We start from the raw sequence: 21,871 nt of genomic DNA, 5'->3' as shown, positions 1-21,871 counted from the left end.
TTTTTCTGAGCACTTGGGGTCAAAAGAAGGTAATTAAAACAACTGTTGTGGAGACATTTCATTCAGAATCTGCTAGACAGAGCCAGACAGAGGATGATGAGAGGTGGGTATTCTGGCTCCCCCAAAAACATAAATCCTGGCTATGCCCATGCCTCAAAGTATGGTTCCTCCTCGGTTTAGCATGTTGAAGAGGAACACTCTCTTCCTTCATTATAATGACAGCCTCATGCATGCATACACTGAACCACCTTCCCTGCCCTGTTGACCTGAGGGGGTTCCCGGAGGAAATTGCCCTCCTGTCTCATATTATTCCAGAAACTGCTGCAAAGAAGCCATTTCCATAAATTACCATGCAGGGCAGGGATGGCATATCAACGAGGTGAAGCGCCTGGCGAAGCTGGAATTTCGAGCACCCGGGGCTGTTTCCTGAGAGGCACCTGACCCTGGATTGCAAAGGAGCGCTTTGCGGGAGGAAAGATTTGTGCAGAAAAACAAACTCTCCATCTGAGCAAATGCTCTTGGTGAGGAAGCAGGTATCCCAAGTTGGCTCTGAGGGTTTCCAGGGCTGGTGGGTGGGGAGATCATAGGAATAAAAACATAAGGAGAGCCCGGCTGGATGGCGCCACTGGCCTGTCTAGTCCAGCATCCCATTCTCTGGGTTAAAGGTAGAATCGTAGAATTGCAGAGCTGGAAGGGACCCCGAGGGTCATCTAGTCCAACCCCCTGCAATGCAGGAATCTTTTTGCCCCATAAGGGTCTCAAACCCACAACCCCAAGATGAAGTCTCATGCTCTACCGACTGAGCAGTTGGGATGGAAGAATCTGACACTCCCAATTCTCTGCATCTCTCATTTTTCCAGCCTTAAATTCAGTTTTCCACTCTTTTCTCCAGCAAAAGAGAATAAATTCTTATGCAAATTCTTCAGCATTTTAGTGCTGGTTTCTCCTCATACATACATTTTTTTTGACACACTTTTGACATTTGCTATGCTTGCAGACCCCTCCAAGTGTCCCTATTTTCCAGGGCCGGTCCCGGATTTACAGAAGTTTCTGATTTGAACAGAATAGTCCCTCTTCACCTTAGGACGTCCCTATTTTCACCAGAAAAATGTCGGAGGGTATGTGTTTGTAGTTATGCAATTTTTTAATATGCTGTAAGCTCCTTGAGCATGGTTTTGCTTTGGAAAGACAGAAGACAAATGAATGATTTTCAAAGCATTTCCCCTAATTATAACACATTTCTGCATGTCATTTTCACAAATTTGCAAGGACCTTATGATGGGAAGATGGGTAATAAATAAAATAATTACTGTAGCAACCATGATATGAGAAGAGCTTGCTGGGTTAGGACAGTGATCTATATAGCTCAGCATTTTGGAATCAGAATTGTAGAATTGAAAGGGACACTGAGAGTCATTTAGTTAAACCCCCTGCAATCTCAGCCCCAAATCCTTTTCAAATGTCCTTCTGTCAAGCCAGGTATCCCACTGTATTTATTGTGCATGTGAATTCTCTCTCTTTCAACAAAAAAATACAATAAGAGTCCAGTGGCGTAGCGTGGGGGGTGCAGGGGGGGCCAGCCGCACCGGGCGCAACATCTGGGGGTTAGGGTAAGGGGGCGCAAATCCACGGGTTAGGGGGCGCAAATTACTTGCCTTGCCCCGGGTGCTGACAACCCAGGCTACGCCACTGATAGAGTCTCCACAGAGAAAAGAACATAGCAATAAGATTATTATTATTATTAATTCAACTGATATACCGCCCTATACCCAGGGGTCTCAGGGTGGTTTGCAGAACAAAATAAAGATATAAAACCACAAAATACCTAATAAAAATAAAAACAACCCAATAGCCCCCCCCCAAATACATTTCAAAAGGGAATAGGATGTAAATCAAATCAACCAAAGGCCTGGTTAAAAACGAATGCTTTTGACTGGCACCTGAAGGTGCCAGGAGAACTTCCCTGGGGAGAGAATTCCACAGATGGGGAGCCACTGCAGAGAAGGCCCCGTTCTCATGTTGCCACCCTCCGGACCTCTCGAGGAGGAGGCACAGGAAGGAGGGCCTCAGAAGATGGTCTCAGGGTCTGGGTAGGTTCATATGGAAAGATGCGGTCCTTAAGGTATTGCGGTCCTGAGCTGTTTATGGCATCATTTTACATGGCCTTAAAACATTGGCAGTCCCTATAGGTTCTCTGCAGACAGTTTTGTGAGGCTGGCGGGAGAGCTTTACTTTCTTTCTCCCCCCTACATATGATAAGGAGGGAGGCCAAGTTTCATCATAGGTAGGTATCCCCATTTGCAACTCTTCTAAGTGAATTTTCTCTTTTAACTTGAAGCCGCCTGAGAAACAGTTGCTATTCAAATGTGATTTTGGTTTTAAACGCAATGTAAGGTAGCCTCTATGGGAGTATATTGTATTTAATTATGGGGTATCAGAGTTTTTAGGGGGCTAACCAGGCTGGGATAGCTGATATAGCAGGCTTGTTGGTTTCTGAATGTCTGATGTAGATTTTCAATCTAAAGATCTCTTTCAATAAAAAACCAGAGGCCTACCTCCTAGGAATAACAGATTTGGATATTCCACAAAAGAGGAAGGGTATCTTTTTATATGCGACGACGGCAGCAAGAGTTTTGATCGCAGCAAAAAGGAAGAGTAATGAAATCCCCTCTATACAAGATTGGATCCAAAAGCTGACAGAATATGCCGAATTAGATGGTTTATCAGAAAAAATAAAGAATAAATCAAAACAGGAATTTGTTTCTAAATGGGAGGTTTTCAAAGAATATCTGAAAAATAAATATAGTAGTTTAAATTCTGTTGCAGCATTCGAGGAACTTCAGTAATAGTTGCAAGGTAGATATAAGAAATTAGATTTATTGAGAATGAGTTTAATTACGAAAAAAATGTGTATTGGCAATAAGTAATATGAATTTGAAATATGGAATAGACGGGAGGTTGGGTCTTTAGTGTTAAGACCAATAGATGTTTTATTGTTTGCTAAGAAAATTATGTGTCTATGGTTACTTTTGTAATTTGTGTGTAGTTCGGTATTTGGGTTTTTGTTGTTGTTTTTTTCTTGTTGTATAAATAAAAAACTTTTTTTAAAAAAAAAGAAGGTCGGCGTTTCGAATCCCCGTGACAGGGTGAGCTCCCGTTGCTCGGTCCCTGCTCCTGCCAACCTAACAGTTCAAAAGCACCTCAAAGTGCAAGTAGATAAATAGGTACCGCTCCGGTGGGAAGGTAAACGGTGTTTCCGTGCGCTGCTCTGGTTTGCCAGAAGTGGCTTAGTCATGCTGGCTACATGACCCAGAAGCTGTCTGCGGACAAACGCCGGCTCCCTCAGCCAATAAAGCGAGATGAGCGCCACAACCCCAGAGTCGGTCACGACTGGACCTAATGGTCAGGGGTCCCTTTACCTTTATGGGACAATGACAATAAACATTATTGTATCATAAGGAAACCGTTCGTTGTTATGGTTATGTTACAGCTCTTTTGTATGATCATGTATTGTATGGATTTTTTATTTATTTTTTAAAAAGGACACTGAGCTCAGCCCTGGCTTCCAGGGACTGCCTACCTGGCTCGTCTTCCACACTGAGCAAGGGGATGTCGTCGTCCAGGTAAGGAAGGCCGGCTGGCCCTGGACCACCCACAGCCTCCGAGGAGATGAACAGCCCGTCTGAAACATGCAGGGCATTTGGCTTCACGCATTTCTGGCTGCAGCTGTGGGAGAAGGAGGGATGGGTGCTGAGTGAGCATCTCAGAGCACTTTGCCCCTTGCAAAGCACCTGCGGCTCATCATTGTCGACAGAGCCAAGGGGAAATCGAGCAGATCGGGAAAGGGCTGTGCTCAGAGCTGGGCATCAGGTGCGCTTGGTGTGCAAGCAATTTCCACTGCTGTTGCACCAGAGGGTTTGAGAAAGAGACATGCAAAAACTCACACATTCTTGCTGGATCCTTGCAGCATCAGTGGGGAATCTGTGATGCTCTCGAGATGTTGCTGGACTCCAGCTTCTTTCAAGTCACCCCCCAGCCTGCACCCCCCAGCCTGGCCAAGAGCCAAGGGGGATGGGGGAAGGTTGTAGTCTAGCAACACCTGAAGTGGCACAGGGTCCCTGGCCGGGGCTAATTGGAGTTGGAGTCCAGCCAGTTGGAAGGCAGGGATGGAGAACCCGCAGCCTTCCTCATGTTGTTGGACTCCAACTAAGAGCATAAGAAGTCCTGAATCAGGCCAATCGCCCATCTAGTCCAGCATCCTGTTCTCACGGTGGCCAACCTGTGGGAAACCTGCAAGCAGGATTCGAACACAAGAGCATCCTCCCCTCCTGAGGGTGCCAACAACTGGTAGTCAGAAGCATCACTGCCTCTGGCCGTGGGGGTCTCATCAACCCCAGCTGGCAGTGCCAATATTCAGGGATGAAAGGAGTTGCAGTCCAGCAACAGTTGTCTGGGGTGAGCCGGCAGCAAATCACACTGTGCAAGTTGGAGTTAACTCTTTATTAGAAAGAACACGGTCTGCACCGACTTGGTGGAGTGTCAAGCCTAATGAGCACAGCCTCGTAGGTCTTGCCCCATGGATCAGTTGCCGAGATTAAAAATCCCTGCCTCCCCACAGCCCTCTAAGTCCCCTCCTCTCCAGGGTTTTCCCCAAGAAATTGAGGACTACACCTGCAGGCAGCCAACCTCTGCTCCGCTCTTTTCATGCCTCGTCTGGTTCTGGGAGACAAGGAGGGAAGGGAGCTCATTGCTGCCTGTTGACCTCCCACCTCCCCTGCTTCAACTTCCACCTCTGATCCTGAACTTTTCCTGCTACCGACTCTCCCAGCTCACTAAGCTCTGCCACCTCTTCATCTTCCGACACGTCCTCTCTCCAGTCTTCTCCATCTGACCACTCAGCATCCTCCCAGTACCACTCCCCGGCCTCTGAGCCTCTTTTCCTTGGTGGTTCCCCATCTGGTTTCTCCCACCATTCGTCTGTGTCCAACCAATCCGTGACAAACAAAAAGAATGCCACAAGCTCCCAACCCTTGCCTTACAACGACCTTCCAGGGAAGGCCAATATTATTACGTCCTCTTTTTCAGACAGGTTTTTGAGGCTGAATAGGTGTGCTTTCCTTAGGCATTAATAATAATAATAATAATAATAATAATAATAATAATAATAATAATAATTTATTTATACCCCGCCCACCTGGCTGGGTTTCCCCACCACTCTGGGCAGCTCCAAACAGAATATTAAAAACACAAAAAAAATCAAACATTAAAACCTCCCTAAATCGGACTGCCTTCAGATGTCTTCTAAAAGTCAGATAGCTGTTTATTTCCTTGACATCTGAAGGAAGGGCGTTCCACAGGGTGGGCGCCACTACCGAGAAGACCCTACCTGGTTCCCTGTAATCTCACTTCTCGCAGTGAGGGAACCGCCAGAAGGCCCTCAGAGCTGGACCTCAGTGTCTGGGCTGAACGATGGGGGTGGAGACGCTCTTTTAGTTCTACTGGGCCGAGGCCATTTAAGGCTTTCAAGGTCAGAACCAACACTTTGAATTGTGCATACTGGGAGCCAATGTAGGTCTTTCAGGACCGGTGTTATATGGTCTCAGTGAAAACCAACCTGGGGTCCCTTTTGTCACTATGCCTCTTCCACAGGCTTAAGCTGAGAGGCAGCGAATGGCTCCCAGTCAGCCAGTGAGCTCCCCTCCAGAGTGGGGATCTGAACCCTGGTCTCCCAAGTCCTAGTCCAACACCCTAACCACTATGCCATACTGGCTCTCAGATATCACAATTGTTCAGCCATTAGACCATGCGACCAGCTGTCCTCTGCAAGCTCCCCTCTGACAGCTCAGTCAACAAACCTCACCTCGCTTGGCAGGCATTCTCCAAGGGTGACAAGTAGAGGGACCAGACCCCAAGGGCTGCAGGCATGATGAAGAGGACTGCCACCCAGCAGCAGGAAATGATCAGGGACATGAAGAGGCCAAAATCGTGGACAGCAGGGATCTGCAGGAGAAAGGAGAGATGGAGGCGGATTTCAATTCTGTTTGCATTTAGGTGGCGTTGTGGTCTAAACCACTGAGCCTAGGGCTTGCCAATCAATATGCATGTGCATGGGCCTCCTCCGACCCAGATGTGCACCAGAAATAACACTTCCGCATGCGCACAAGCTATTTCTGGTGCTCCTCTGACCTGGAAGTGGGCAGCTGCGCAGCGCTGCACCGGTAAGAGCAGGCGGCGGTTGCCACGGGCCAGATAAACAAGTCCCTCAGGCCTTACCGTATTTTTCGCTCTATAAGACGCACCAGACTACAAGGCGCACCTAGTTTTTGGAGGAGGAAAACAAGAAAAAAATATATTCTGAATCTCAGAAGCCAGAACAGCAAGAGGGATTGCTGCACAGTGAAAGCAGCAATCCCTCTTGCTGTTCTGGCTTCTGGGATAGCTGTGCAGCCTGCATTTGCTCCATAAGACGTGCACACATTTCCCCTTACTTTTTAGGAGGGAAAAAGTGAGTCTTATAGAGCAAAAAATACGGTAGTTTGGGGACCCCTGGACAAAAGTTAAGGAAGAAAGAGATTAGAAGGATCTGGCGAGGGAAAGCAGGTGGGCAGAGGAGAGGGAAAGGAAAGGCAGAACTGGAGGATCTGGAGTTGAAAAGGGGGGCGGTGGAAAATGAAGCTCATTTTAAATGTGCCAGAACTGAGGAGGCAGACCAGTGCCTCAGTGCATTTGCAGGAGAGCGAGATGAAGAAAAGAAGTGAAAGGAAAGCAGCCGCCTGAACAAAACACAGGCTGTTGACTTCAGACTAAACGTCGATTCCTTAAACTATTATGATACGATACGATATGATAATCTTTATTGTCATTGTCCCATAAAGAACAACGAAATTGAACAAATCTACATCAGACATTCAAAAACCAACAAGCCTGCTATCCTAGCTATTCCAGCCTGGTTAACCCCCTAAAAACTCTAATACCCCATAATTAAATACAATATACTGCCACAGAGATTACCTTAAACTGCATTTAAAACCAAAATCACATTTGGATAAAAACTGTTTCTCAGGCGGCTAGTCCTGTACCAGAAGGAAGAAGCTGAAAGAGATCATTTCCGGGGTGCGTACTATCCTGCACTATCTCTGCAGCTTTCTTGTGACACCTGGAAGCATAGATTTGATCCAACATGGGAAGAGCGCACCCAGTTATTCTCTCCGCAGTCTTTACAACCCTGGACAGCATTGTTTTATCCTTTATGTGAGGGGGGGTGAAGCTTGTGTTGTATTATTTCCTCACTGTGGCAATGCCATGGGCAAGCTCCACGTCCTTCGAAGTTTTGTTATAAGCAAAGCTCTCCTGAAAATGCTTACCTGGGAGAAAATGTTGGCTGCGTACGCCGCAGCCGTGGTCAAGGAGGTAAAGAAGGTGGCTTTGCCAGCTGTCTGGATGGTGTGGACCATGCGGAGGTGGAGATCTTTCAAGTGTGTGGCCTGCCGGTAGGTGTTTATGAAAACAAACACGTCATCCACACCTGAGATCACACAGAGAAGAAGGGATCAATCAGAACCTGCTTGGAATCAACCAGCGTGGTCTTCTGTTGATGTCAGGCTCCACAATATTAAAACCTACCCCACTATGAATGTCTATCTCCCAAGTGAGCTGTTGCCCAGGTCAGTTCAAAGATAAACTTGACAGTTGAGTGACCTCATGCCAAGTTAGACCCTTGGGTCCATCTAGTTCAGTACTGTCCACACTGACTGGCAGCAGCTCTTCTGGCAGGGGTCTTTCCCAACCCTAACTGAAGATGCTGGGGATTGAACATGGGACCTTCTGCATGCAAAGCAGGTGCTCTGCCAGTGGCCTACAGCCATCCTCTTAAGACACTGGGACATATGAAGCTGCCTTATCCTGAGTCAGGCCAATTGGTCCATCTAACTCAGTATGGTCTACACCAGGGGTCAGCAAACTTTTTCAGCAGGTGTCCCTCAGACCTTGTGGGGGGCCGGACTATATTTTTTTGGGGGGAAATGAACCAATTCCTATGCCCCACAAATTACCCAGAGATGCATTTTAAATAAAAACACACATTCTGTTCATGTAAAAGCACCAGGCAGGCCCCACAAATAACCCAGAGATGCATTTTAAAGAAAAGGACACATTCTACTCATGTAAAAACATGCTGATTCCCGGACCGTCTGTGGGCCAGATTTAGAAGGCGATTGGGCCAGATCCGGCCCCCAGGCCTTAGTTTGCCTACCCATGGCAGAAGCTCTCTAGGGTTTGAGGCAGGGGGATCCCTGGAGATCCTGAGGATTGAACCCAGGACCTTCTCCATGCAATGAAAATTCTCGACCACTGAGCCACAGCTTGATTTTTGATATCTGGGTAGGTTTAGGCCACTTACCAATCCCCACAATCACAAAAGCAGCCACTCCATTCAGGATTCCTAGGTACTGGATCCCAAAGACGACGTGGTAGAGGAAAAGCGCCACAAGACAACTGAGCCCGATGCTAGCAATCCCAAAGAATGAGAGGAACACTGGAAGAGGAGGAAGAGAGAGCGAAAGATCAAGCAAACCACTTTGCACAGAGAACGCCCCAAAAGCGTATTCGCACATGGATGCCCACAAGTGTCACAGTTGGTTTTGTGAACAGACACACAACTGGAAAGCCTTGTGTCTGAGGTGATGGGGAACTATATTGCTACAGCTGCTTGCCAAGCGTTTCTCTGTCTCCTCAGTTGCTGGTTAACAGTCCAGAGATTGCCGGCTTCATCCACAGAAGCTAATGTTAGGAGATGGTCTCCTGATTGCTGTCTTGCCAAATGCAAGGTGGTTCCTTTGAAATTAGATTCAGAAGCAATGCAAAACACAAGTGAGTGAGATTAAAGATTTTATTCTAAAGAGCAAGCAATATATACATACCAAGCAAGCACTTGGGAGCCCTCAAGAAGTGGCAAAGTGACTCCCCGACGTAGCCTTTTGTTTGCATGGTCCCGCCGATCAGTCCATGCAAAAGCTTCTCAGAAACTGTGCCCAAACCATTATAGATAGCTAGATAGCTAGATAGCCTGTGGCTTGCCTGACTGGCTATGCGCAGATCATTCATTAATGTCTACTTGCAGATTATTGCAAGTATTATTCCCAATGCCTCACTTTCTCAAAACAATGTCCAACATCAAAGAAGGTACTCATCACTATCTCTTCCTCCTAACTGATTAGGACATTGTAGGCTGTTCTCACGCCATCAAAGAACTTAAGAGACAAGGAGAGAGGGAAGGAACAGGGGCAGGAAGGGCAACCAGTGTCAGATCACTAACACTTCAATACACAATTTATCTTCTGGATAGATTGACCATACAATTGCTGAGGTTCTCTCTGGGTTTTAGAATGTGTCACGGCACTGTGGGTTAAACTACAGGGCCTAGGACTTGCCGATCAGAAGGTCGGCGGTTCAAATCCCCGCGACGGGGTGAGCACCCGTTGCTCGGTCCCTGCTCCTGCCAACCTAGCAGTTCGAAAGCATGTCAAAGTGCAAGTAGATAAATAGGTACCACTCTGGCGGGAAGGTAAACGGTGTTTCCGTGCGCTGCTCTGGTTCGCCAGAAGCGGCTTAGTCATCCTGGCCACATGACCCAGAAGCTGTACGCCGGGTCCCTCAGCCAATAAAGCACCGCAACCCCAGAGTCGGTCATGACTGGACCTAATGGTCAGGGGTCTCTTTACCTTGACCTTGACCTTTACCACCCATCAGAACTTGGAGCAATGGACATACCACCAGCTCAGCAGAGGAGGCAGATGTGTTAAGTCAAACCTACAAGCCCCATCATCTCTGACCATTGGCTATGCTGACCATTGTTCCATGGTGTTGTTTTGGGACTGGGCAAATTCATGCAGGAGAGAGCCAGTTTGGTGTAGTGGTTAAGAGCAGTAGACTCGTAATCTGGTGAACCGGGTTCGCATCTCTGCTCCTCCACATGCAGCTGCTGGGTAACCTTGGGCTAGTCACACTTCTTTGAAGTCTCTCAGCCCCACTCACCTCACAGAGTGTTTGTTGTGAAGGAGGAAGGGAAAGGAGAATGTTAGCCGCTTTGAGACTCCTTCGGGTAGTGATAAAGCGGGATATCAAATCCAAACTCTTCTTCTTCTACTGATGGCTACTAGGCATGTTGGCTATGCCACAGGAAGGGAGAAAGTGCTCTGGAGCCCCAGGGTCATGTCTGTGGATGAGGTGAGTCATTGGCTTAATCCAGCAGGGCTCTCCTTGTGTTCTAGGTTATCCTTACTCCCGACATAGCTTACCTGAGCAGGAAGCCAGGATGTAGACCAACACTGCAATGCAGCTGCTGCTGATGAAAGCCAGCAACATGTCATTGTTGAATGTCTTCCTCACTTCGTAGTCAAACAAATCCGTCCCACCGTACAGCACTTGGACTTTGCTAGGAAGAAACCGGGGGGGGGGGGAGAGTTATGATTACCATCTTCACTTTTGAATACTCTTATAAGAATTTAAGGTTCCAAATACAGAATAAATATTCATAAATGCACATGTATCTAAATATATGAACCATGTGTCTGAAATAGGATGGGAGAGCAATTCTGAAACCATTTTAACTCTCCCAATGACCTCAGATATTCCTCTGCAGTAAGGGAGGCAAATGGGGAAAGCCTTCCCATTGCCTTTTTGCTTGCAAATCCTGTCTCAAGGGCGCATTTGTGTATGAATAGGGTGAGCCTGTGACCTGGAGTCAGGAACAAAAGTATTAAAGAGGTAAAGAGACCCCTGACCATTAGGTCCAGTTGTGACCAACTCGGGTTGTGGCGCTCATCTCACTTTATTGGCCGAGGGAGACGGCGTACAGCTTCTGGGTCATGTGGCCAGCATGACTAAGCCACTTCTGGCGAACCAGAGCAGCGCACGGAAATGCCGTTTACCTTCCTGCCGGAGCGTTAGCTATTTATCTACCTGCACTTTGATGTGCTTTCGAACTGCTAGGTTGGCAGGAACAAAAGTATTAACCCATCACAAAAGAAGAGCCAGACTGCCCAGGTACCGTATTTTTCGTTCTATAGGGCGCACCGGCCCATAGGACGCACCTCATTTTTTGGGGGGGGAATGAATAAAAAAAAATTATTCCCCCCCCCAGCCGCGGCTGCCGCCCCAAGCCTTGCGAACACTCGCCCGAAGCACGGGGAGCCCTCTGGAGGGCTCCCCGTGCTTCGGGTGACAGGCTGCCGCCCCAAGCCTCACGCACCCGTCGGGACCTCCCGCCGGGCGCGCAAGGCTTGCGGACACTCGCCGGGGCTGCAGGCTGCTGCCCGCAAGCCTTGTGAGCCCGCAGGAACTCCCGTCGGGCTTGCAAGGCTTGCGGATAGCTTCCTGAAGCCTGGAGAGCGAGAGGGGTCGGTGCGCACCAATGCCTCTCACTCTCCAGGCTTCAGCGAAAGCCTGCATTCGCACCATAGGACGCACACACATTTCCCCTTCATTTTTGGAGGGGGAAAAGTGCGTCCTATGGTGCGAAAAATACGGTAATGCATCAGTGACCGTTGTCAGGAATCCTGAAAGGCAGGATTTCTGCTGGAGACTGCCTCCTTCTGTGATGTATGTATGTTTTTTTGGGGGTGTGTGTTGGGCTACAGGGTGGGCAATTTCAAAAGTGCGCATAGGGGCTTGCACACCATTATTCAGGGTTCTCCTCCTTCCCGCGTGTGGTGAGTGGGGACCCTGTTGCAACAGTTCCTTGAATAAAGATCAGGCTTATTAGCCACTTTGCTTCTCAAATATACTCTGGTTGGCCTCTGTTGTTTCCTCCTACCAAGAGGGAACCCTCAAGGACTCTATACGGGCTCTGGAATACCCCATAAGGGAAAGGGAGCAGCTTTTTCTTATAGCAATACCAACCCCACGTCTTCATCTCTAGTCAGCCTACAAGTGCTAAAAATAGGGGCTGTGTTGCTCTCGTCACCCATTTCTCTACCTCCCGCAGCTAACCCTGGCTCAACTCTTGACTGGTGGGTCAGAGGAAGATCTCATTTAGCAAGAGAAAACATGTGGAAGGTTGCCCCCCCCCCCTTGTGGCAAATACAGCACTGCCTTTCCCATCTCACGTCTGCCTTCAGCCAACCCACTAAAATAAAAAAATTAAGGTCATATATATAATAAATGTTCGTAAATGTACCAAGCAAACACATACATAAATATATAAACCACATATCTGAAGCAGCACAGGAAAACAGCCGGGAAACCATTTTGACTCCCAAACTGACCAAATGATTTCTCTGCAAGGTCAAGGAAAATGGAAAAGCCTCCCCATTGTCTTTTCATTCACAAATCCTGTCTTAAGGGTATGTCTGTGTATGAATAGGGCGAGCCTGTGACCTGGCTCAGGAACTAAGTATTTATCATTACAAAAGACTGGCCAGGCCTCCCCAGGGTATCCAATCAAGTAAGCATTAACAGGTAACCTGCCAGACAGGAGGTAAACAACAGATTTCTGGTAAATAACACACTCAGATTTCTGTTGTAGACCACCCCTTTCTGTGATGTTGGTATGATGTGTCTGGGGGTGGTCTTGGACTTCAGGGTGGGCAATTTAAAATTTCTATATAAGAGCGGGCGCACCTTGGTCCGGGGTCCTCCTCCTTCTCCTGCGTGTGAAGGGGGCACCCTGTTGCAACAGTTCAGTAAAGATCAGGCTTACTAGCTGCTTTGCTTCTCAATATTCTTTGGTTGGCCTCTGTTATTTTCTCCAACCTATGGAGAACCTACAAAGGACTCTATAAGGGCTCTTGTGTCCCCCATAAGGGAATAAGGACAGATTTTCGTTTATTACACCACCAACCTAGTCTATTTATTTATTAAAAACTGCCCCACCAACCTCAGCTGGATCTCAGCTGGCCCCCAGCTGCTGGTCTTCCTACTTACACCCAGCCCAGCGTGGTTGCCTTCCTCGTCTTCCTCTCCCTCCTCAGTCTCAGTGTTGCCCTTGGAGAACCCAGCAAGGAATCCTGTCGATGGCTCTACCGCCGCTCCCTGCCGGCCCACTCTGCCTTCCGCCCCATTGCAAAGAGCATCCCTTCCCAGCTGAGAGCAGCAGGATTACACTCTCAAGAGAGCGATTGCTGAGAGCAAGAAAAGAGCCTTATCGCTTCTTTCCCCCACTTCCCTCTGGAGCTTAGCTTGCTGACTCCCAAAGCCATGGATCTCACCTGGAATCCTAATCGGTATTTTCATTATATTAAACCGCACGGGGGAGGAAAATGAGTGAGAGGATTCAGAAGATGGAGTGGCCAACGTGGAGAGCTGTGATACACACACACCCCAACTGCCCAGCTCGCCTGCAAAAAGAGTCTTCAAGCAAAGCTAATCCCAGATAATTAAAATGAGAGAGCTGATAAAGTCTGAACGGCAGGAGAGCAGGAGAGAGAAAAGAGCCTGTTCCCTCGCCTGTTCCCTTGCCAGACTTGCCTCAAGCACTGTGCCCAGCCTCCATCCCTCTCCATCCTCCATTTGTTCAAGGAAGAAGCATTAGCAGAGTTCAAGAGTGCATCCCAGCCACCCAAGAACCCTCCAGGAAGGGCCAAAACAGGGCCAGTGAGAGGTATGGCTGGGGAGAGTCCTGTGGGCCAGGCAGAGAACCCTGGAGGGCCACACTGAGCCAGCAGGTTTGAAGTTATCTGCTTCTCAAGTGTTGCGTCCGTTCCCACTGCCCTCCCTGGCCATCACGAAGCAGGAGGCTCTCCATGGCTGCTACCCATGGTGACATTGCTCTTCCTCCCTAGTCAGAGGCAACTGTCAAAGGCACTCCCCAGCCAAAGGAACGCCCACGAAAGATAGTTAGCTGTTCATTGTCAAAAGCAGACACTTTGGAGTTCTACGGCTCCTAATAACCACGCACAGAACAGCTATTCCCAGGGCTGAGCTCTATGCTGCAGTTGCAGCAACTGGGGGCTGCTCCCCCTCCCCTGTTTATGTACCTCCCCCCCCCACAGGCTGTATGCACCCAGGTGGAGACTGCGCCCCTGTGGAAGCTGCCTCTGCTCTTCTCTCTTCACTCCCCTCCTGGTTCTGGGAGACAGTGGTGCAGGAGAGGCTGGGGGAGTCCCTGACCATTCATTTCCTAGCCCTGCCTCTTCCTCCTCTTCTTCCAACCCTTCCTGCGCTCCATCCTCCACTCCCTGTCTCCAATTCTCATCTCCTGGCTGGTACAGGTCCCCCCAAATCACTGCCTCACCTCTCCCAAGTCAGACTCCAGCCCCCACCCCCTTACCCCAATGCACACTTGTTTGGGTCCTGCCATTCCCTGCCAGTAACAATGCTTCTGAATACCAGCTGCTGGAAATCAAATCTCCTTGCCCACCTAGGGCAGCAGGTCAGTCTAGGGACATGCTGCCTGCCCTCCAGCAGCTGCCAAAAGGCAGGGCCCATCCTGATGGGGCAGGAGGTGGGCGAGACTAGTGGCCTACCCTGTCCAGACAAAGGAGAAAGGGACGTCAAATGCAGCGGTGGCTGGCACCCTCCCTAATGGAGTGGCTAACACTGTCTGCTAGTCTCAGAAAGTCAAAACAGCCTCATCTCAAGAGCACCCAAAAGAGAGGCTCTGTGTCCTTAAATTTGGAGTCTGTATGTCTCCATGAGGACTAGACACTTCACTTTTTGAACTCGGAAGACTTAATGGACCCTCCTCTACCAGACAAAGGGCTGCAGCAACATCATCATCATAATTTATTATTTATACCCTGCCCATCTGGCTGGGTTTCCCCAGCCACTCTGGGCGGCTCCCAACAGAATATTAAAAACATGATGAAACATCAAACATTAAAAACTTCCCTAAGCAGGGTTGCCTTCAGATGTCTTCTAAAAGTCAGGTAGTTGTTTATTTCCTTGACATCTGGTGGGAGGGCATTTCACAGGGCAGGTGCCCCTATCAGGAAGACCCTCTGCCTGGTTCCCTGTAACCTCACTTCTTGCAGTGAGGGACCCTCCAGAAGGCCCTTGGGGCTGGACCTCAGTGTCCAGGCTGAATGATGGGGGTGTAGACGCTCTTTCAGGCATTATGGTTCCTTCCAGCAAAAAAGCAGAGTGGGTGGGGGCAAGCTTGGAAGTGCTTTGCACCTGTGAGCGAAATACCTTCCTCGCTCACCTGGTGGATTGTTTGGCCAGCAAAGCCACGTAGGTGACCACGAAGCTCTGGAACTTCCTCCGTTGTTCTTCCCACCGGTCCTCCACTGAGTAGTAGCTTGGCAGCGGAGCACCAAAGAGGATCTCACTGCGTAGGAGGGAACTCTTCCGGTTCTCCACCGACAGACCCTCATCCACATACCAGTAGAACTCTGGGTGGGTCATTGCAAGCTCCAGCGAACCTTGGGGCAGGTAGAGAGAGACCAGAGGTTTTCATAGGGAGACCATGGCTCAGTGTTAGAGCACCAGCTTTGCATGCTGGAGGGTCCTGGGTTCAAGCCCTGCCATGTCCAGTTAAAAGGACCAAGTGGCAAGTGATGGAGGAGGCCTCTGTTTGAGACCCTGGCTCAGGGGTAGAACAGAAAGTGTCAGCTGCGTCCCATTGCTGACAGAGAGGGAGAGCATGGAGAGACAGGAGGAGGTAATTAGGCAGGAATGTGGAATGAGGGAGGAGCAGCCTAGTTAATAATAATAATAATAATAATAATAATAATAATAATAATAATAATATAATAATTTATTATTTATACCCCACCCATCTGGCTGGGTTTCCCCAGCCACTCTGGCGGCTTCCAACAGAATATTAAAATACAATAGTCTATTAAACATTAAAAGCTTCCCTAAACAGGGCTGCCTTCAGATGACTTCTAAAAGTCTGGTAGTTGTGTTTCTCTTTGACATCTGGTGGGAGGGCGTTCCACAGGGCGGGCGCCACTACCGAGAAGGCCCTCTGCCTGGTTCCCTGTAGCTTTGCTTCTCGCAGAGAGGGAAAGGCCAGAAGGCCCTCGGCACTGGAACTCAGTGTCCGGGCAGAACGATGGGGGTGGAGACACTCCTTCAGGTATAATGGACTGAGGCTGTTTAGGGCTTTAAAGGACAGCACCAACACTTTGAATTGTGCTTGGAAACTTTGGGAGCCAATGTAGGTCTTTCAAGACCAGTGTTATGTGGTCTTGGCGACCACTCCCAGTCACCAGTCTAGCTGCCACATTCTAGATTAGCTGTAGTTCCCGGGTCCCCTTGAAAGGTAGCCCCACACAGAGCACATTGCAGTAGAAGCCTGAGCTCCGAGAACATGGAGAAGGAAGGGGGGAGTTCAAGGGGGAAGACGCAGACTGACAGTTTAAGTTCGGACTCAGAGGGAGGGCCACCGGAAATAGCCCATCCCATGATGCGTAGGCGTGCAATAATTAATGAGAGGCGTGAACAGGAAAGGAAGTGAAAGTGGGGCTTTAAATGTGGGAAGAGGAAGGGGCAGAACTCAGACTCGGCAACAGCTAATTTGGAAACAGACACTGAGTGACTAAACTACTGCCGGAGTCGTCTCGCTTCTGTGGGAGAGACCCAACCATTACAGAAGGTCTCCAGCAACCCCAGGTAGGGTTGGAAAAGATACCTGCCACCAGAGCCACTGCCAGCCAGTGTAGACAATACTGAACCAATGCTCTAGTTTGGTCTAGGGTAGCTTCCAGGGGGCTTATGGTGCCAGGCACACATTTCTGAGGGGGCACAACCAGGCGCCCCCACAACAGGCTCCCTCATTGAGGCTGGTGCTGATAGTCCCACAACATCTGGAGGGCAACAGATGTTCCCCCACCCCCTGCTATAAAGGTTAGGGCAAAAATCCAGCCCTTGTGTCTGCAGGGAGCAAGAGAGATATGCTAGCTGTGCCAAGTGCATTCTAGCGACACCTAGTGGCAGAACGCAGTCACTTGGAGTACCACAGTTTCCTCACCAGGAAAGATTTTAATCAGGGCATAAACACAGCAGGAACCGATAGTCTGGCTAGCTTTTATGAACTTATTTGCAAGGCCATATGAGATCCCAAGAGCACCAACAACTGGCCGGATATCTCAAAGCAAAGCATTTTGTCTGCCCAATGGTTGGGCCAGTGCCGTGACCCAACAATTCTCACCTTGAATGTCAGCCAGATCCTGCCCTAGGCCATCGTAGTAGATCTTCCCACCCCTCTCCGTGGGGAAGAAGTAAGTCATGAGAGAACTAGGAGGGGAACAGTAGGAGTAGGAACCCAGCGGGAGATCTTTGAGGACCTCATGGGGCTTCCAGCAAAAGTCCCGGAAGTGAGGGTGGTCCATGATTTTGCGCTCAATCTCATGGATGGTGACCAGGCGCTCGGAGGTGAAGATGTTGTTCTCAGCGTCTCCACGGGCCAGGAAAATGAGCTCGATGCGCCAGTGTGCATGGGTTTGTGTGTTGGTACTCACAACCGCATTGGAGTATTCCCAGTGGGACAGGGCGCTCCGTGGCTGGCGGGAGGTTTGGTTGGCCAAACCGGATTGACTCTGGAGTGAGGGGCTAGTCCTCTCTTGGTTTAGGCTTCTGCGCTTCCGCTTGGCAGTGCCAGCCGGCCGCGAGGCATTGCGGTGAAGGTGCTGCAGCTGCTCGAAGATCAACTTCTGCAAAGTCTCTGAGTTGAAGTCCGTCAGGTCCCGGCGGTTGCGGCCCCAGGAGCCAAACTGGGACTTGAGGGCCGAGGCCAGGGCATCAAAGCGCTGGGAGGACTCGTGGTTGCGGATCTCGAAGGCGTTGTACGAGATGTCGATGTCCAGAGCTGGATAGTGCAGGAACATGACAATGGCTAGGGTGGTTGGGATGGCACAGCCCAAGAAGAGGATGAGGCTGGCCGAGTAGGGATTGGTGAAGACCCAACCCACGGCATTCCAAAAACTAGAGGTAGGCACAGCTGTGGCCAGAGTCCGTGGCCTAGGATTCCATTGGCACTTCCCACAGAGCTGCAGCCCTTCCGTTCTCTTGCGGGGGCCGGTGGTTACCTCCTCTTCCTCATTCACCCAAGCATCTTGCAACAACGGGTCATCCTCAGCGTCCATCCTTGACACCTGGAGGCCAACAGGAAAGAGAAAAGGGAGTGAGCTTAATAGGTTGGCATTCCTATCTGGATGGGATTAAAAGGTAAAGGGACCCCTGACCATTAGGTCCAGCCGTGGCCGACTCTGGGGTTGCGGCGCTCATCTCGCTTTATTGGCCAAGGGAGCCAGCATACAGCTTCCAGGTCATGTGGCCAGCATGGCTAAGCTGCTTCTGGCGAACCAGAGCAGTGCACGGAAACGCCGTTTACCTTCCCACTGGAGCGATACCTATTTGATCAGCAAGCCCTATGCTCTGTGGTTTAACCCACAGCGCCACTTGCGCTAATAGTTTTCCATCTGCTTCCTTCCCCACAGGTGTGACATTACTAGAGGCACTAATTGTTTTTCCAGTTCGGAACAAGTCTGGGCACATCCTAGTGTTTTGCATAACCATTTATCTCAGGCTTGCGCTCACATCCTTGCTGATAGCATGTGTGAATAAAATGTGTGCTCTTCCTTATCACTGTCCCGCGGGTAGTTATTTTGTCTCCCGTGTGTAGCCCTTACAACAGAAACAATGTTGAGGAGTATAGACATGGCTATAGAACACTTTAGAATTTATGGATTTGATTCCCTGCAATAAAACAGGACCTTGGACCATAGTGCAACTGTTCTTCCGGTGGCATAACTGAATATTACCATATAAAATTCCAAAAGGTCAAAAAAACCCCTTCCCTCCGTTTAGAACACACATAACTGGATAGCTGAGTTGGTTAGAGAATTGGGCTGTTAATGTCAGGGAACTGCCATCGGAGCTCGAGGCGGAGGCAAGGCTCCAAAGTGATGCTGGAGAAGGGCCCAGCAGGGAGAGAGGCAGCTCATCGGCTGGGGAAGGAAATCAGCGTGACACCAGGGATAAAGGGGGGCAGATGGGGGAATCGGCGAAGGGGCTCCAGGACTCCTCGCTGGAGACCAGCGGGGAGAGCACGGGTCCTCCGCTGCCCACACCCACCCTGCGCAGAAGACTTCCGCGCAGGGAGAGTAGGCGGAGACTTGGCGTCAAAGAACTTCTTTGCTGGAAGAGGTTCAAGAAATGCCCACTGACAGATTCTGCTAGTGACTGAAACAGCCACGAAGTGAAGGGCTGTCCAGACAGAAAAGGTTTAACCAGGCAAGCTAGCCAGGAGTGGCGGCAACTTACGCACGAGCAACCCCTATAACCATTACAGTTAACTCCAAGGTTGCATGGGACAGCTGCATATTCCTGCAATGCATGGCGTAGAAATAGATAATCTTTTTACAAACACACACACACACACATTTAAATTTTCTGTTTTACAATTTAAAATACTCATTTAAGCAATCTTACAATATCAATGACTTCCCTTCTTCTCTTTCTATAGTTCATTTTACATATCATAAATCCATGCATGTTTTACATAAACTAAACTATTCAGTATTCCAAATATTACAGCCATCAAAACTTGTTGACACTGTTGAATTTATCTTAATGCTGCCAATGTTTTCAAGTGTACACAATTCCCCCCCAAAAAATATTCAATAAATGTTTTCCAATCTTCTTTAAACGTATGTTCTCCCCTTCTCTTATTCTATATGTTAGGTTCATAAGCTGCGCATATTCCATCAGTTTAAGTTGCTCATTTTCCATTTTGGGGCTAACAAAACACGGGCCACCGTAGTGGAATACATAAAAAAACTTTTTTGACACCTGAGAATTTCCAATTATCCCCCACGGAAAGGGCTCAGGGTTTTTGGGGGGAAGTACAGTGGTACCTCAGTTTAAGAACAGCCCTGCTTACTAACTATTCAGTTTATGAACTCCACAAAACCAGAAGTAGTGCCCTGGTTTGCGAACTTTACCTTGGTCTACAAACGGAAACCAAACAGTGGAAGGGCACCGGCGACGGGATGCCTCATTAGGGAAAGTGCACCTCTGTTTAAGAACTGCTTTGGTTTAAGAATGGACTTCTGGAACGTATTAAATTCGTAAACCGAGGTACCACTGTACTTTTAAACATTTTTTCCAATTCATTATGGATTACTGTGGTACCTCTGGTTAAGAACTTAATTCGTTCTGGAGGTCCGTTCTTAACCTGAAACTGTTCTTAACCTGAGGTACCACTTTAGCTAATGGGGCCTCCCAGATCCACCGTGCTGCCACCACACAATTTCTGTTCTCATCCTGAGGTAAAGTTCTTAACCTGAGGTACTACTTCCGGGTTAGCAGAGTCTGTAACCTGAAGCATTTGTGACCCGAAGCGTTTGTAACCCGAGGGACCACTGTATTTCCCTATATTCTTTTACCCTTCTTCAGGTCCACCACATATGAAAGAACATTCCCTTCAGCTCTTTGAATCTCCAGCACTTATCTGTTTCAGTCTTATACATCTCAGCAAGCCTACTCAGAGTTAAATACCATCTGTAAATCATTTTCAAGTAGTTCTCCTTGACTAGGTGATCCTCAGTGTCCCTTCCAAATCTGCAATTCTATTATTCTAATGCAAGACCATAGCTTATTAAACCGTGCTGCATTCAAATGTAGCTTAGCATTATGTGTGAGCATTGCCCAGCAGCTTAAGCAAGGGTTGTTTCCTGCTGACAAAAAACAATCTGAAACCATGGTTTGTTTCTGGTTTATGAGCCTTGGGTTACTTTAATCATGATTCATGTGAACCTAATACCCATTCTTAACTGTGGTGTGCTTGACCATCGCGCCTCAGACACCAAACTAATAAGGAATGAGGCAAGAACAGCTGAAAAACAAAGCAAACTTTGGAGAAACAAGCCATGGTTTGTTTCATAGTCTGACGGACAAACCATGTTTCAAATCAGGGATGCAAAAACAGCGGCCCTCCAGATGTTGTCGGACTACAACTCCCATCAATCCCAGGACTAGAAATCCTAATCTTTGATGTCTCTCAGGTCCAGTCGTGGCCGACTCTGGGGTTGCGGCGCTCATCTCGCTTTATTGGCTGAGGGAGCCGGCGTACAGTATCCGGGTCATGTGGCCAGCATGACTAAGCCACTTCTGGCGAACCAGAGCAGCGCACGGAAACGGTGTTTACCTTCCTGCCGGAGCGGTACCTATTTATCTACTTGCACTTTGATGTGCTTTCGAACTGCTAGGTTGGCAGGAGCAGGGACCAAGCAATGGGAGCTCACCCCGTCGTGGGGATTTGAACCACCAACCTTCTGATTGACAAGTCCTAGGCTCTGTGGTTTGACCCACAATGCCACCCGTGTCCCTTCGGTAGAACCCAATAAAAATCCTACTGAGGGTCAATAGCAATATATACTAGATTATAGCCTTAATAACCTCATCACCAGTAAAAAATATTACTCAGCTATAGAAATAGCACAAGGAGAGGAGAGCGTGTCATGTCAAAAGCTGCACATTATACATAAATAACTCTGCAAAAGTGTCTAAAATTGTCTTCTTAATTGAGTCTTCAAATTGCAGTTGGCGCATCTCCCACGGCCAAATGTGATATGATTCTAAATCTGCAATCATGCTTTTATCTGCTGCTTTCGGGGGTATATTTCTGTATCATTGTCAAACAGTTCTTTTTCCATTTGTGTAAACCACCTTGAAGTTCCAATTTGGTGTGGGTGGTAGACCAATTTAAAACAACAGCAACAAATAAACAAGAACCTGAGAGCCTTTCTGAAAGTTGCTGGACCATAGCACACATTTTCTTTTACTATTGCCCATGCTGGCTGGGGTTCAAGGCAGCTGGGGGGTCAAACAATATCTGGAGGGGCAGAGGTTTCCCATCCCTGAATCAAACGGAATGAATATCAAAGACTGCAACTGCCGTCATCAGTTACATGATCGACATGATAGA

The 21,871-nt window shown here is 48.6% G+C and overlaps 1 protein-coding gene across 3 annotated transcripts in view; it reads right to left on the bottom strand.

The window, feature by feature from the left end:
* DISP3 (dispatched RND transporter family member 3) overlaps positions 1-21,871 on the bottom strand; it is a 99,856-nt gene that overhangs the window by 32,649 nt on the left and 45,336 nt on the right. For all 3 annotated transcript variants that reach the window (XM_053400962.1, XM_053400961.1, XM_053400963.1), the window contains exons 2-8: positions 17,093-18,035; positions 15,140-15,359; positions 10,296-10,432; positions 8,399-8,533; positions 7,365-7,525; positions 5,861-6,000; positions 3,581-3,726 (exon numbers count right to left, since the gene is read on the bottom strand). In XM_053400962.1, coding sequence (XP_053256937.1) covers positions 3,581-3,726; positions 5,861-6,000; positions 7,365-7,525; positions 8,399-8,533; positions 10,296-10,432; positions 15,140-15,359; positions 17,093-18,035 — 1,882 coding nt within the window. The remainder of the gene's footprint in view (positions 1-3,580; positions 3,727-5,860; positions 6,001-7,364; positions 7,526-8,398; positions 8,534-10,295; positions 10,433-15,139; positions 15,360-17,092; positions 18,036-21,871) is intronic.

This window comes from Podarcis raffonei, chromosome 8 (genome assembly GCF_027172205.1).
Source record: "Podarcis raffonei isolate rPodRaf1 chromosome 8, rPodRaf1.pri, whole genome shotgun sequence".
In the NCBI taxonomy this organism is placed as follows: domain Eukaryota; kingdom Metazoa; phylum Chordata; class Lepidosauria; order Squamata; family Lacertidae; genus Podarcis; species Podarcis raffonei.
The sequence above is the reverse complement of the archived record's forward strand: the minus strand, read 5'-3'. Positions and strand labels throughout refer to the sequence as shown.